General features: G+C 42.9%; 1 protein-coding gene across 1 annotated transcript in view; it reads right to left on the bottom strand.

Annotated features, from left to right (window-relative positions):
- Positions 1-17,232, bottom strand: part of LOC132830830 (glycylpeptide N-tetradecanoyltransferase 1-like) — an 86,210-nt gene that overhangs the window by 59,441 nt on the left and 9,537 nt on the right. The window contains exon 2 of the mRNA XM_060848705.1: positions 3,094-3,196. Within this exon, the coding sequence (XP_060704688.1) occupies positions 3,094-3,196 (103 nt within the window). The remainder of the gene's footprint in view (positions 1-3,093; positions 3,197-17,232) is intronic.

The raw sequence follows: 17,232 nt of genomic DNA, 5'->3' as shown, positions 1-17,232 counted from the left end.
GTCCATGTTTGCTGTCATTACCCCTTTGAATCTGGCAACAACATTTGGAGTCAGCGCAAAACATGACTAAACATGGATATCATAAATGATTTGGATGCGAATATAGGAGGCATTGAGAGTAAGTTTGCAGATGACATCAAAATGGGAGATGTAGTGGACAGTGAAGAAGGTTATCTCTGAGTATAAAGAGACCATGATCAAATGGGCCAATGAAGACAGAATTTAATTTAGATAAGTGTGAGGTGCTGCATTTTGGCAAGGCCAACCAGGGCAGGACCTATACAGTTAATGGTAGGGCCCTGCGGAGTGTTGCTGAACAAAAGAGACCCAGAGGTGCAGGTCCATAGTTCATTGAAAGTGGAGTCGCAGGTAGACAGGGTGAAGGAGGAGGAGCTGGGCATGCTTGCTTTCATTGGTCATAACACTGAGTATAGGAGTTGGGATGTCATGTTTTGGCTGTACAGGGCACTGGTAAGGCCACTTTTAGAATACTGCATATAATTCTGGTCACCCTTTTAAAGGAACAATGTTGTCAAACTTGAAAGGGTGCAGACAATATCTACAAGAATGTTGCCAGGACTGGAGGGTTTGAGTTATTGGGAGAGACTAACTAGGCTGGGGTCTTTTTATTTCCCCTGCAGCACCAGAGGCTGAGGGGTGACTGTATAGAAACTTATAAAATCATGAGGGCCACGGATAGGGCAAATAGCCGAGGTCTTCTTCCTAGAGTTCAAAACAAGACAGCAAATGCATATAGACAAGAAGGGTTTAGAGGGATATTGGCCATATGCTGGCAAATGGAACTAGGTTAGATTGGGATGTCTGGTCAGCGGGGATGAGTTGGAATGAAGGGTCTATCTCTGTGGTGTATGACTCTATGATATGCTCAACCTCTCCATTCACCATCTCATCACAACCCCACCTTCCTATGCAATTCAGAAGATGTAACACTTGCTCTTTCATCTCTTCACTGTCCAGTGTTCCAAAACACCTTCCAGGTGAAGCAATATTTTGTCTTCCACTTCTTCCAATCCAGTCCATTGTATTCATTACTCAATGCAGTCTATTTTATAGTGAAGAGAAGAAATATGGATTGAGTGACCGCTTTCTGGAACACCTCCGTGTAGGCTGCAAGAATGACCCAAACTGCCAGTCACTTGTTTCAACGAACCAATGTGGTTCCATAGTAGCATTTCCTGGGCATGCTCAACAAAGCTCAACGCAAGCCGGAGGAGTAACATTTCATTTTCTGCTTAGGTATCTCAGAAGCTTGAGGACTTAAGTTGAGTTTAACAACTTCAGAGAATGACACCATTGGAAGGCTCTCTTATTACAGAGAGAGTACAGATGGTGATTTATCCCGAGGGCCACCACCTTGAGGCAAGGGGAAAGCTTCAGAAGAGGAGTCCTTCATGGTAACCTCAGTAAAAATCGAAAGAACTGCAGATGCTGTCAATCGCAAACAAAAACAAGGGCAGGGGTTGCTGGGGTGGTGGGAGTGCTCGGTGGGTGTGGCAGTGTCTGTGAAGTGAGGTCAGAGTTAATGTTTTGGGTCCAATGGCCACTCCTCAAAACTTAACTCCTTGGGGCACTGGCTCGGATTTCTCTCTGCAGATGCTGCCGGACCTCCTGAGCTTTCCCAGCAATTTTTGTTTTTGTTTATGGTAACCTCAGCCAGTGTGGGTTTGAATCCACGCTGTTGGCATCAAACTACTGTGCAAACAACCATCCAGCTAACTGAGCTAAACTGACCTCCAGTGGTAGTGCATGTATATCTGGACCAGAAAATCTGGGTTCAAGTCCCAAACCCTGGTGTGTCACACATAGCAGGTTGATTAAAGTAAGTATACTGTCCCCATTTCATGGCCATCTGAACTGTGATCACTTTATGTGGAATTAATAGTTAAAATGGGAATTATGTTCAGTTGGTTGGACCGAATCATCTGTTTCCGTGCTGTATTGATTCAATGACCGCTGTCCACCACTTTGATTATATCTCACTACTCCCACTCCAGCTATGTTTTGTTTGTGCCTTGTCGGCTTTGTCTCAGCAGAGCTGCTGCATTTCTCCACTTCATATTCACACTTCCTTCACTTAACTATACCTCCTATACTACCTTTGTGTTTTCTTCTGGGTACTCTCACCTTTTGTTCCACTTGACCCTTCTCCTCTCCCCCCCCCCCCCCCCTTGTTAATGGTACAAAACCCATTATTTTCCAGCTCCTTTCAGTTCAAGAGGAATCGTGGCGTCTAAACTTTAGTTTTGTTTCTCTCTCCCTAGGTGCTGCTAAACTTGCTGAGTTTCTCTAGCATTTTTTTCTACATTTCTAAAATTAATAAGGTCTTGCTAAAACTATACAGATCACAACTGGAATACTGTGAACAGTTAGGTTACAGCACAAGACATTGAAGGCGGTCCAGGGAATGTTCATGAGGTTGGTTCCAGGTATGGAGAGGTTTTCTTAGGAGGAGAGGTTGAGTAGTTTGGGCCTGTATTCTTCTGGAGTTTAGAAGGATGTCAGAAGACCTTATGAATCATGTATGATTCTGATGATACTTGACAGTAGATACGGAGAGGCTCTTATCCCTGGTTGCAGAATCTAGAACCAGAAAGCATATCTCAGAGTAAGGAGTTGTCCACTTAAGAGAGAGATGAGGAAACATTTTTTTCTCTCAGATGTCAGTAAGGCTGGGCCATGAGGTAAACTCAAAACAAATTCAGACAGATTTTTTAAAATTAGTCACAGAATCAAGGGTTACCGGAATAAGGCAGGAGAATGGAGTGGAGGGGTATCAGATCAGCCACAATCTCACTGAATGGCAGAGCAGACTTGATTGGTTGAATAGATGACTTGTGCTTCCATGTTTTATGGTGCCAAAAGCTGTGAATAAACTCAATATTTGACTGAATAACATTGACTGAAATACATAGTCAGCTGCATGAAAAAATCTTACTTGTATAGGAAAAGATCAAATCACAAGAAATGTGCAGATGCCTTTCAAAATTGTTAAGCTTACACCTTATTACATGGAGATAAATGGCTGTCTGCAGCATCAAGATCGCTAGATGGTACAGAACATCTGAACCATACCTTAGATGGATCTTCCGAGTCTAGCTTCCCTCCACCCTTCTCCTTCTTCCGTTTCGGTTTCTTTTTCTTCTTCTTTGCTCCCAGTTCATCCCCTGGACTCTTACTGTTTTAAAAGAAAACCAATTTGAAAATTTTGACCTGAGAAAAATGGAAAACTGGAAAGTCAAGGTTTTAGTGAAAGAATCCTCCAGCCTGACTGGTTAGGCACACAGCACAACTGGGAACAGAAAAATATTTTCAAACTTTCAGTCAGGATTCCTGATAACATCGGTGCACTGCTACCAAATATTGACAAACATAATTAACAAAGTATTGTTAGCATTTTTGGCAATATTTTCTAATTTTCCAATATAAAACTCAAGAGCATTTATATTGAAAGGAAAATTACGTAATGTGATACAATTTTACCAAATCATATGACGATGACATTACAGGAAGTTCATGAAGAAGTCACATTGGTCATAGAATTATAGAGATGTACAGTGTGGAAACAGAGGTTTCGATCCAACTTCTCCATCCCTCCCAGATATCCAAAAATAAGCTTGTCCCATTGCTAGCACTTGGCCCATGTCCCTCTAAACCCTTCCTAGTCATATACCCATACAAATGTCTTTTAAATGTGGCAATTTTACGAGCCTCCACTACTTCCACTAGCAGCTCATTCCATTTACACACCACCCTCTGCAAGAAAACGTTGCCCCTTAAGTCTCTTTTAAATCTTTTCCCTCTCACCCTAAATCTATGCCCTCTAGTTCTGGATTCCTCCAGGCCAGGGAAAAGAAATTGTCTATGTACGCTATCCATGCCCCTCATGATTTTGTAAACCTTTATAAGGTCACCCCTCAGCCTCTGACACTCCAGGAAAAACAGCTCCAGTCAATTCAGTCTCTCTCGACAGCTCAAACTCTCCAACCCTGGCAAAATCCTTGTAAATCTTTTCTGAACCCTTTCAAGTTCCACAGCATCCTTTCTATAGCAGGGAGACCAGAATTGCAGACAATATCACGAAAGTGGCTGAACCAATGTGCTGTTCAGCCACAACACATTCCTATACTCAATGCATTGACCAATGAAGGAAAGCATACCAAACGCCTTCTTCACTATCCTATCTACCTACGACTCCACGTTCAAGGATCTATGAACCTGCACTCCAAGGTCTTTTTGTTCAGCAACACTCCCCAGGACCTTACCATTCAGGTGTATAACTCCTGTCTTGATTTGGCTTTCCAAACTTTCACGTTTATCCAAATTAAACTCCACCTGCCACTCCTTAGCCCACTGGCCCATCTGATCAAGGTACTGTTGTACTCTGAGGTGGTCCTCTTGGATGTCCACCACATCTCCAATTTACGTGTCATCTGCAAACTTACTAACTACACCTCCTATGTTCACATCCAATTCATTTATATCAATGAATAAAAGCAATGGACGCAGCACTGATCCTTGTGGCACACCAGTGGTCACAGGTACCCAGTCAAAAAGGCAACTCTCCACCAGCACCCTTTGTCCTCTACCTTTGAGCAAATCCGTATCCAAATGGCTAATTCTCCCTGTATTCCACGTGATCTAACCTTGCTAACCAGTCTACCATGAGATACCTAGTTGAATGCCTTAGTGAAGTCGATGTAGATCATGTCCATCATTCTGCCCCTATTAATCCCCTTTGTTACTTCTTCAAAAAACTCAATCAAGTTAGTGAGACATGATTTGCCACACAGAAAGCCATGCTAACTATCCCTAAACAGTCCTTGTCTTTCCAAATACATGTAAATCCTGTCCCTCAGGATTCCCTCCAACAATTTGCCCATCGCCGATGTCAAGCTCATCGGTCTATCGTTCCCTAGTTTGTCCTTACCACCTTTCTTAAACAGTGGCACTACGTTAGCCAACTTCAACACTGAAAGGCAACCAACTCATAGAAGAAATCTAGCAAACCATCAGACAAACAGTTGCACCAACATTAAGCAGGAAAAAGGAAGGAAACACTCAATATACAAGAAAGGAAAGCACTAGACAGACTAAAAAAAAGATAAAAACATTGTTATCCTACCTGCAGACAAAGGGTGCTTGACAGGCATTTGAAATCAAAAAGACGACATTGAGAAAGCAAATGCACTATTTGCAGATACCAACACTTACCAAGTGGAGACAGACTTGACCCCACAACCAGAGAACCAAATCACAGCCCTACTCAAAAAACTTCAGAAATCTGGAGAAATAAATAAGACCGACTTCCAAAAAAAATGAAACCAGACGGATCCAACACACCACGCTTCTATGGATTACCCAAAATCCACAAACCAGGAGCCCCCCTCAGACCCATAGTCTCACTAACCTGGAACACCAACTTACAGACTGGCCAAGGAGCTACACCAAAGACTAAAACACTTAGTAGAAGACTCACACCACTCTACCCAAGAATTCCTCAGGATCAAAGATACCAAGATAGAAGAGGATGAAATAATAGTCTCCTGTGATGTAACAGCCTTGTTCACATCCATCAACATCAATCTGGCCAAGGAAGCACTGACTATACTGTCAGAAGAATCAAAGACACATACAACAAACACCACCAACCTCATCAGCAAGGATAATATCGTCAAGTTAGTGGACCTACGCCTTACCACTCACTTCACCTTCAACAACAAAACCTACTCCCATGGGATTTCTGATATCAGGGTCCTTAGCAGAGGCACTAATGCAGAGACTCGAACAAACAGCTCTGCTGACCATCCAACCCAAACTTTGGGTCCGCTACATGGATGACACCTTTGTCATCAGTAAATGAAACAAATGAGATGAAGTGTTCAAGGCCATCAATAATACCCTTACTGACATAAAATTCACTAAAGAGGAGGAAAAACAACAACAAACTGCCATTCCTAGATGTCACAGTAGAGCGAACAGCCAATGGGGAACTTCAAACCAACGTCTACAGGAAAACAACACATACAGACTAAATATTGAACTACAGAAGCAATCATTTCAACACCCACAAATGAAGTTGCATCAGAACGTTATTTCAATGATCCGATCACACACTGCAGCACAGAGGAAAATCACCTATATAGGGTATTCAAGAAGAATGGGTACCCAATGAATACAGTCCGCCGATTTCTCAGCAACAAACCCAAACAAGCAGACAAAACATGTCCAGAAACCCAAGCCACTCTCCCCTACATCAAAGACATCTCTGAAATGACTGCCAGATTACCCTTGGCATCACGGTGCCCACAAACCCACCAACACACTAAAACAGCAGCTAATGAACTTGAAAGACCCTATACAGACAATAAGCAAAACTAATGACATTTACAAAATACCGTGCAAGGACTGTAACAAACAAGCCACCAGGATACATGAACAACAACTAGCCACAATAAGATATGACCCACTCTCATTAGTACTTTTATACACAGATGAGGAAAGACCCACTTCGACTGGGACAATACACCATCTTAGGACAAGCCAAAGACAGGCACAAGAATTTCTAGAAGCATGGCATTCCAACCAGAACTCTATCAACAAACACATTGACTTGGAGAAGGTGAGGATTGCAGATGCTGGAGATCAGACTCCGATGAAGGGCTTATGCCCGAAACACTGATGTTCCTGCTCCTCAGATGCTGCCTGACCTGCTGTGCTTTTCTAGCACCACACTCTTGACTTCAATAAAGGGTAAGCAGTAACCTGCCAATGGATTTAAATGATTTGGGTTCATCAGTCCATTTTCTTCATTTGTCTCACTCCAACAGCCCACCCATGAAAAACTGACCATCTGCCATGGGTGAATTATTACCCAAGCACAGTGCAGGCTAGTTCACACATAAACTGCACTATTAGAAGCTTCAGAATAGTTTTACTCTAGAATGACACCATATGTGTTGGACAAACTCTGGAATTAAGATCCTGAAGCTGGATTGGAACAGAACATTTTGTGTCCTTCATTGCAGCAGCTGATAACTGCAAAGCAAAAGTGACCCACACCACCCTGGGAAATCTGTGCCAAGTGAGCTGATCTCAGATGGTACGGAACTGGACACACAATCAGCCTCCGTGTCCCCCATTTCCGAATTCCAGATTATTGCCTTGCAATCTTTTAGCAGGGATCAGGCAAAATGAGACGGAGATGCTGTCATCCCATCACCGCTGTTGATAGTTAAAACACAATACCTCAGCTCAAGCATGAATAGACAATTAGGGTGCCAAGAATCAGCGCCATTAGGAAATGAGGCTTATTTTGACATAAATGAAACTTAATTCAGCATAAATAAAGTGAGAATCTGCAAATATAAACATCCTTGTCAGACCATGTTTCCAGTTTAAAGTGCTAGTTTCTTAAGACAGAGTTTAAAAGCAGAGGTTAAAAATGCTGAGACAGTAAGATGGGGGAAAAATAGAAGTTTTGATATTGTTTTCTCGAAGTGTAACTGTCAGTTTACAGTGGGAAGCAGAGTGGTCCAGGAACAGAATGTTTACTGAACTGAGTGCTAAACTGGCAATGAAATTTAAGTGTAAATATGGTACAGTGAGTGAAGAAGGTGCTGCTTTTTAAAAAAAAAACGTCAACTGATCAGTGCCCACTTCTTTATGCCCCAAGCTTTACTTTCCTTCACTAAATTGGCAATTGGTTAAGTGACCAAATGAATGGCATTAGGTAGGCCTGATAAGGTTGTTGTGTACCATGACTGCAACATTAGGCAGCTGTGGAATGCACTGCAGAACTATATCAGCCATGAGTGTAGGTGTAGACCAAACAACAAACATTGCAGGGCAAGAGATAGGAGAGTCACTTGTTCACTTCACTCCAAAAGGCAATCACACTCCTTGGGTTAATTAGAACTTTAGACTTGGAAATTGGTCAGAGACAGGAGGGTCTGACCGCACATCAAGCAGATATGGGCTTGTAGTAATGCAAGACCCTCACAGCACATGAGTTGGACCCACAGGCATCAGGTACTTGCTACCTGTATGGAAGAGCTCAAGGGCTGCCAGATAAATAAGAAAACTGACCATAGTACAGGATACCATTCAAATGGGGAAAGGGAAAAGAAACACGGAAATTACTAGACCCCTTTGGTGTTGTGCCAACCTTTTATCCTACTCTAAGATCCAAACCAACCTACATACCCTTCATTTTGCTACAATCCTTGTGCATATCCTAGAATCGCGCAAATGCCCTTAAAGTATCTGTCTCTAATACCACTGCTGGCAGTGCATTCCATGGACCCATCACTGTGTGTCAAGAACCAACCTCTCACATTTCCCCTAAACCTTTCTCCAATCAACTTAAAATTATGCCCTCTTGGAATAGCCATTTTTGCCCTGGGAAAAAGTCTCTGACTGTTCGCTCTATGCCTCTCATCATCTTGCACACCTCAAACAAGTCGCTTTTCACCCTTCTTCACTCCAATAAGAAAAACTTGAGTGGCCTCAACCTCTCTTCATAAGACATGCCCTCCAGTCCAGGCAGCACCCTGGTAAATCTCATCTGCACCCTCTCTAAATCTCCCACATCCTTCCTATAATGAGACAACCAGAACTGACCTCAATATTCTAAGTGTGGTCTAACCGGGGCTCTGTGGAGCTGCAGCATAACCTCGCAGCTATTAAACTCAATCCCCCTGCTAATGAAAGCGAACACACCATACGCCTATCAATTCAGTTTAGTCAGGGAATAGATGCTGTTCTCAGCAGCCCTGAACAGAAGTTTCAGAAGTTGGGTTGTCTGCCTGGGACCAGGTGTCAGGATATTTTCTTAGGATGCATCGTGTGAGGATCCATTGCTTCAGTCCATGTGTGAACCTTGACATATCTAGTACTGGGAAGAACAGAAGTAATGTTTTGTTGAGAATATTGAGCAGTTAGGGGCCAAATTTAAATTCAGAACTGGAAAAGATAACCATCGCTAGGTTCTAACTCGAGTCATGCATCAATCTGCTTACACAATTAAACATATAGTCGAAAGAATGGGGATAGAAGGCAAGGTTTTAGTTCATGGGTCGCTGACACCAGTATTCAGAGACTGATGGAGTAAGCTGTTCCACTGAGACAAGCTCCACTTAACCTGAATGAGTGTTCTTGCAGATCATATGATGGAAGTTGTGAGTCGGACTTAAACTAACAGAGGCAAAAAAGAAAGGAGATTTAGAAATCCAAAAGGTTGAGACAAATGAACACTGTCGATATTTGGGCAGCACAGATGCAGAGTGGTTAGCACTGCTGCCTCACACGCCAGTATCCTGGGTTTGATTCCACCTTGAGGTGACTGTCCGTGTGGAATGTGCACATTCTCCCCATGTCTACATAGGTTTCCTCCAGGTGCTCCGGTTTCTTCCCCAGGTCCAAAAATGTGCAGGTTAGATAGATTGCCCATACAGTCCAGGGAATGTACAGGCTAGCTGGATTAACTATTGGACACGCGGTGTTGGGGGGGGGGGGGGGGGGGGGGTCGGGGTGGGATACTCTTTGGAGGGTTGGGGAGCACTCCAAGAGTCTAAGCGGCCTGCTTCCACACTGTTGAGATTCTATGATTTGAGTAAAGATAAGCAGAATAGATTGCAAGGCACTAATTGAAGGACAGGAAGTTCAGTTGCTGTCTATCTTATCACTCACCACTTCTCTAAACACTAAATATATTTACCTATTCATTCATCTACCGTTTGTGGAATCATTTCCAGATATTTGCAAAGTTCATATAACAAGGATTAATTAATTTACAAAGCAATTGCAATACAAGATTCATGAAGCAGTGATATTGTAGTAAAACACCCATGTTTGCTGCTGGTGCCAGACTGTAGTAAAACAGCTCATCCTCAGTCAACTGTACAACAGCAGTAGATATTACAAAATAACCCTACAGCAGTTACAGCGGTAAACTATCGTGAAATGTATTGAACAGCCTCTGTAGCTACTTAACCTGTTTCTTCTTTGAATTTACTGAACAGAAAACACAAACGGAGTCAAATGTCTAGGTACCAAATTAAGAGATACTAATTTGCCCCAACACTACTTACGAATTATCAGTTAGGAGGTAAAGCACATTAACATTCCATGGAGCGAGGGATCACTAATTCACCAGTATTTGTACAGAAAAAAAATATGGTCCATCACATGGTAGGGACAGCACAATAGCAGAAGAAAGCTAGAACACATTCTGCCCATTAGAACTGCCTGGACAGCCTACCAACAGATAGCACCACGTAATATCAGTATTGTGTTCAATTTGCAGACAATTCCAGAACACAGACACATCCTGCAATGTTCAGGAAACACAGTTTAAACTGCTGAAATGCTCTGAGTTTACTGAAAGTCTATTGAAATACAAAGTGGACAGTTTTATTCAATGTGAAACAACAGAAATTACACCTCAGAAATACTGTTAATGCTAACTCAGTTAGAGCCACTCTCACCTGAGTCATGGGGTTCCAGAATCAAGTCCCACTCCAGGATTTAAACACAACAATCAAAATCAGCTGGAGATGCCATATTTTGTGATGTTTGGGACTCCATCTGCTACACAGATGGACATAAAAGACTCCCCTACACTATCGTGAGGAAGAACTGCAGAATTATCTCCTGTGTCCTGCCTGAAACTTATCCTCAATCAACATCACCGAAACTGCATGATTGAACTTTTTTGTAGCTTGCCAAGTGTAACTAAATTGTTCATAGTGTTAGGTGCATTAGTCAGAGGGAAGTGGGTCTGGGTGGGTTACTCTCCTGAGGGTTGGTGTGGACTGGTTGGGCCGAAGGGTCTCTTTCCACACTGTAGGGAATCTAATCTAATTTAAATTGGAGCATGGACTGGTTGGGTTGATTGGCCTGTAAGTAGGCCGGAATTCCTGATGAAGGGCTTTTGCCCGAAATGTTGATTTTCCCGCTCCTCGGATGCTGACTGACCTGCTGTGCATTTCCAGGACTATTCTAATCTTGACTGAAGTCTAAACAACTTTACTTAAGGAAGGGTGAGCTTCAGGCAGAAAAGACAAAAAAAAACTGGAACTGGGGTTGTCTATTGAGGAAAGCTTGGAGAAGCTAGGCTTGCAATAGAGGTTAGAAGAGGAAACGTTCATAAATTATAGGAGCAGATTTAGGACAATTCAGCCCATCCTGACTGTTCCACAATTCGATCATGACTGATATACTCCTCACCCCCATATTCCTGCCTTCTCTTCATATCCCTTCATCCCATTATTAATCAAAAATCTGTTTAACTCCTCCTTAACTTTACTCCCTGACCCAGCATCCACAGTACCTTACTGGAGCGAATTCCACAGATTTACAACCCTTTGGGAGAAGGAGTATTTCCTCCACTGTTTTAAATTTGCTACTCCTTATCCTAAGACTTTGACCACTCATCTTAGAATGCCCCACAAGAGGAAATATCAATTCCACATCTATTTTATCCATATCTTTTATCATCTTAAAAAAACTCAATTTGAACACCTTCATTCTTCTAAATTCCAGAAAGCTTGGCCTAAACTGTTCAATCTCTTCATCTGACAAACCCCTCAGTCTGGGCTCAATCTAATGAACCTCCTCTGAACTGCCTCTAATACCATTACATCTTTGCTCAAATAAGGGGACCAAAACTGCACAACATTCCAGGTGCAGTCTCACCAATACTTTGTATAATTGCAACAATACTTCCTTACCTTTATATTCTGTTCCTTTAGCTACAAAAGCCAACATTAAGCTCACTTTCTTTATTATCTGCTGTACCTGCATGCTAGTTTTGTGACCCATAAACGAGTACACCTTCATCCCTCTGCACTGGAGCACCCCGAAGTCTCTCCCCATTAAGACAACAGGTCACCTTCCCATTTTCTCGGCTCAAATGCAAGATGTCACACTTAACCACGTTAAACTCCATCTACCACATTTTGGCCCACTCTCCTAACCCACCTATATCCATTTGTAAAGTTCTTATTTCCTCATTGCAATTTATCGGTCTTCCTGTTTTTGTCTCATCCACAAACTCGACTATAGAACCATGGTGGCTCAGTGGTTAGCACTGCTGCTTCACAGCGCCAGGGACCCAGGTTCAATTCCAGCCTCAGGCGACTGTGTGTGGAGTTTGCACATTCTTCCAGTGTTTGCGTGGGTTTCCTCCAGGTGCGCCAGTTTTTTTCCCACAGTACAAAAATGTACAAGTTAATGATTTGGCCATGCTAAATTGCCCATAGTGTTCAGGGATGTGTTGGTTAGAGTCATTAGTTAGGGGTAAATGTAGAGTAGTAGGGGAATGGGGCCAGATGGGTTACTCTTCAGAGGGTCGGTGTGGACCTGTTGGGCCTAATGGCCGGTTTCCACACTGTAGGGATTCTATGATTCCTATCCATGTTGTAGATTGAAAATAGCTAGGATCCAAGGACCAAACCCTGTGGCACTCCACTAATTACATCTTGCCAGAAAAAAAACATTTATCCCAGCTCGGTCTTCTGTCAGTCATCCGTCCATGCTAATAAATTACCCCTCATCCTATATAATCGAACCTTGTTAATCTTATCAAATGCCTTCCAGAAGTCCAGATAAATTACAATTACAATATCCCCATTATCCACCTTGCCTGTTACATCTTCAATGAACTCTAGCAAATTAGTCAAACATGATCTGACCTTCATAAAACCATACTGATTCTGATGGATAGCATTTTGACTTTCCAAATGTCCTGATATTGCTTTCTTGATAATTGATTCTAACACTATCCCAACAACAGGTGTTAAACTACTAGTCTGTAATTTCCCACATTTTGCCTCCCTCCCTTTTTGAATAAGGGTGCCATTCTCCAATCCACTGGAACCTTTCCTGTCCCAGGGAAATTTAGAAAGTTGACTTAAAATGAGGCAAAAAATCCTAAGGGGTCTTGACAGGGTAGATGTTGAGAGGATGTTTTTTTCTTATGGAAGAATCTTAAACATTCTGTAGAAAAAAAATTAGGGGTGCTCATTCAAAACAGAAATGAAGCAAAATCTTTGTTTCAGACAGGAGTGAGTTTTTGGAACCCCTCTAGAAAACGCGGTGGAAGCAAAGTTCTTGAATATTTTTAAGTCAGATATTTCTCGTAATAATGGTGTTGAAATGTAATGGGTTAGGTGGGAATGTAGATTTGAGGTTACAATCAGATCAGCCACGGTCATACTGAAAGATATAGCCAGCTCGAGAAGCTCAGTATCCTACTCAAGTTCCTGATTCATACGTCCACATGGGCTGAAGCATAAAACCTATACAGCAAGTTTTGAGATTTGTAACTCAGGTTGAGGTTCTGGAGGTAGGTTTGCGCGCTGAACTGGGAGGTTCATTTTCATATGTTTCATCACCATACTAGATAACATTTTCAGTGAGCCTCCGGACAAAGCCTCTGTATACAGGAAAACAACACATACAGACCAAATATCGAACTACAGAAGCAATCATCCCAACATGCACAAACAAACCTGCACCAGAACATTATTTCAATGAGCTACCACACACTGCAGCACAGAGGAACTGCATAGAGCAGAGGTAAATCACCTTACCAGAGTATTCAAAAAGAATGGGTACCCAATGAACACAGTCCACCGATTTCTAAGCAACAAATCCAAACAAGCAGACAAAACATGTCCAGAAACCCTAGCCACTCTCCCCTACATCAAAGACATCTCAGAAATGACTGCCAGATTACTCAGACCCCTAGGCATCATGTTAGCCCACAAAACCTACCAACACACTAAAACAGCAGCTAATGAACTTGAAAGGCCCTATACAATCAACAAGCAAAGCTAATGTCATCTACAAAATACCATGCAAGGAGTGTAACAAACACTACACTGGATAAACAGGCAGAAAACTAGCCACCAGGATAAATGAACATCAACTAGCCACAAAACAACATGACTCTCTCTCATTAGTATCCTTACATACAGATGAGGAAGGACACCACTTTGACTGGGACAACACATCCAACCTAGGACAAGCCAAACAGAGACACGCACGAGAATACCTAGAAGCATGGCATTCTAACCGGAACTCTATCAACAAACACATTGACTTAGACCCCATTTACCACCCCCTGAGGAAAAGAACAGGAAATGATATCACCAACCCAAGGAAACCCAAACATATAAATAGAAAGCAGGAAATACCACCAGTGCTTCATCCTGAGGCTCACTGAAGATATTACGTAGTATGGTGACGAAACGTCTGAAAATGAACCTTCCAGCTCAGTGAGCAAACCTACATCCAGAACCTAAACAGCCACATAAATTGGCAGGTTTTCATACTATTGATTGGGACTCAAAGCAGGTTCCCATTCAGTACTTACGGTACATCACTAAAAACAGCCACTCACAAAGCAAAACATAACTGGAAAATCCAGTTACCAACAGAGGTTAGTAATCTGGGCTTTGAGGGATGGATTGCCAAAGTCTAAATGCATTAATCACTTAAAAATAACTGAATGAATACTACCAAAGTGAACCAACAGTACTTCACTGATGTGTCCACCTGGCATACGTGTTCAGCTCTTCAGAGGAGAACGACAACCGACAACCATCTGACTCAGAGATAGTGACTACTGAGTCAAAGGAAAAGTTAAATAGTTGAAGTTAAAAGGAACTCTAATGGAACGATGATGCAACGGAATTCACAGTACCATCGCTGTAAAACATTGAGGCACCGTACTGGCGGTGGTGCAGTTCTGCCATTGTACAACTCTAGGTTGCAGTTCTGGTGGGGACAGATAAGTGGCTGTATAATATTGCGTTATATACTGGCAGAGACAGGCCTGTCACTACATAATCTTAAGGTGAAGAACTGGTATGGACAGGTCCGTCACTAACAGTGATGCTCTTAAGTAAGCCTGTTGGTATTTTCTCAGGGTGTGAGATCACATCCTTTCTAATAGGCTGCAGTATTTTCCTTGTATTGATGTTAGGCTAAACAGTCTGTCATTCCCAGTTTTCTCCTTCCTTTCAATTACCCAGCAAAATGACAAAGGAGGTTTATTACTCAGAAATATTGGGGAATGAAAAAATGGAACACACATAAATGACAAACAGAATTAGGACAGGGTATGATAAAATAGCATATGACAAGCTTGTCTGTAAATTTAAAGTATGTGGAAAAAATGGGCAGAAAATAGAAAATTCTTTACAACACAACAGAGATAAGGCAGTTAATTAGAACTTACAAAAGTTGTTCTTACAGAGAGATGGCACAGACAAAACTGGCTAAACCATGTTCTTTCTTGCTGTGCGTATTCCTCAATGCTGGACTGACATGAGTATTGGTGTAGCCAAAAAACGTGTATTTTCCAGGGTCACATAGCTGTGTTACTCAGACATCTTTCCAATAAAGGAACTCCAACATTCCTAGCTACAAACATCATGTACAGCCAATCAGAGAAGGCAGTCTGCAGTGCGTCTATCAAGTAGCAAAATTGAAAAACACAACTTACTCTTCATTACATGCTAAAAACATTTCTTCTTTTACCCTACAACTATCCACGAAGCAAGTTGTGGGGCTAGGTGACTATAAAGTTTCCCAATGCTTTTAATCTTATGACAATAGTTTCCTACAATATCTCAATATTCTAGAAGTTTCAGAGAACATCTCTGGGACAGGCACTAAACAACCCCACCGCCCCGTAGCCGAACACTTTGACACCCCCTCCCACTCCACCAAGGACATGCAAGTCCTGAGCCTCCTCCACCACCAAATTCTAGCCACCTGATGCCTGGAGGAAGAACACCTTATTTTCTGCCTTGGGACTCTGCAACCACACAGAATCAATGTCGATTCCACCCGTTTCCTCAGCTTCTCCCTCCCCCCCACCTTATCCCCCGTCCAATCCTCCAACTCGGCAACACCCTCTTGAAATGTCCTACTTTTCCATTTTCTTTCCCATCTATCTGCTCCGACCTATCGCCATCACCTCCCACCTTCATCTACCTATCGCAGTCCTAGCTACCTTACCCCCAGCCCCAACCCTTCTCCCATTTATCTCTCAGCCCCCTTGCCCACCACCGTGCGCCCCCCCCGCCCCCAACATTCCTGATAAAGAGCTTATGCTCAAAACCTCAAGTCTCCTGCTCCTCGGATGCTGCCTGAGCAGCTGTGCTTTTCCAGCACCATACTTTTTGACTCTGATCTTTGGCATCTGCAGTCCTCCCTTTCTCCTACTGATTAGATTAGATTCCCTACAGTGTGGAAACAGGCCCTTCGGCCCAACAAGTCCACACCGACCCTCCAAAGAGTATCCCGCCCAGACCCATTCCTTTACCCTATATTCACTCCTAACACTATGGTTAATTTAGCATGGCCAATTCACTTAATCTGCATATCTTTGGATTGTGGGAGGAAACAGGAGCACTCGGAGGAAACCCCACACAGAGAAGAATGTGCAAACTCCACACAGACAGTCGCCCGTGGCCAGAATCGAACCTGGGTCCCTGGTGCTGTGACGTAGCTGTGCTAGCCACTGAGCCACCATGCCACCCCACCATTAACTTACTCACTGTACTCTGAGTAAGTTAATGGAAACCAAGTGGACACTTTTCCTATCACACTGCTAACTGAGAGCCTTAAGTGGGCATTCACGAGCCACTCAAGTACCTTTGTCAGTGTTCACCCAGTTGCAGTCAGTGACTTTGCATTCCAGAAACCAGAGAATCACTCCCTGTTTGAATTGCTATCATGCTTACAGTGGTAGGAGAAGGTTTTGTTCAAAGGCAATTAGTGCTTCAACTAGGGAACTGGTATGGGGAAGAAAGGGAGCCAATGACAGCCACACTCATGCCCTCGCTATCAACCACCTCTGACTGCCGATATGTCACCATCTACAGCCTGGGTCCATAAAATGTAGGAGCAGATTTAGAACATTCAGCCCACCAAGTCTGCTCCACAATTCGATCATGATTTTACAACTCCATTCTCCTCTCTTCTCTCTGTAACCCCGATCCCCTTACCAATCAAGAAGCCATCTCTGTCACAGAGATGTACAACACTGAAACAGACCCTTCGGTCCAACTCGTCCATGCTGACCAGATACCTCAACCCAATCTAGGCCCGCCTGCCAGCACCCAGCCAATATCCCCCCAAACCCTTCCTATTCATATACCGTCCAGATGCCTGTTAAATGTTGTAAGTATACTAGCC

The sequence above is a fragment of the Hemiscyllium ocellatum genome, chromosome 32 (assembly GCF_020745735.1).
Source record: "Hemiscyllium ocellatum isolate sHemOce1 chromosome 32, sHemOce1.pat.X.cur, whole genome shotgun sequence".
Classification (NCBI taxonomy): Eukaryota; Metazoa; Chordata; class Chondrichthyes; order Orectolobiformes; family Hemiscylliidae; genus Hemiscyllium; species Hemiscyllium ocellatum.
The sequence above is the reverse complement of the archived record's forward strand: the minus strand, read 5'-3'. Positions and strand labels throughout refer to the sequence as shown.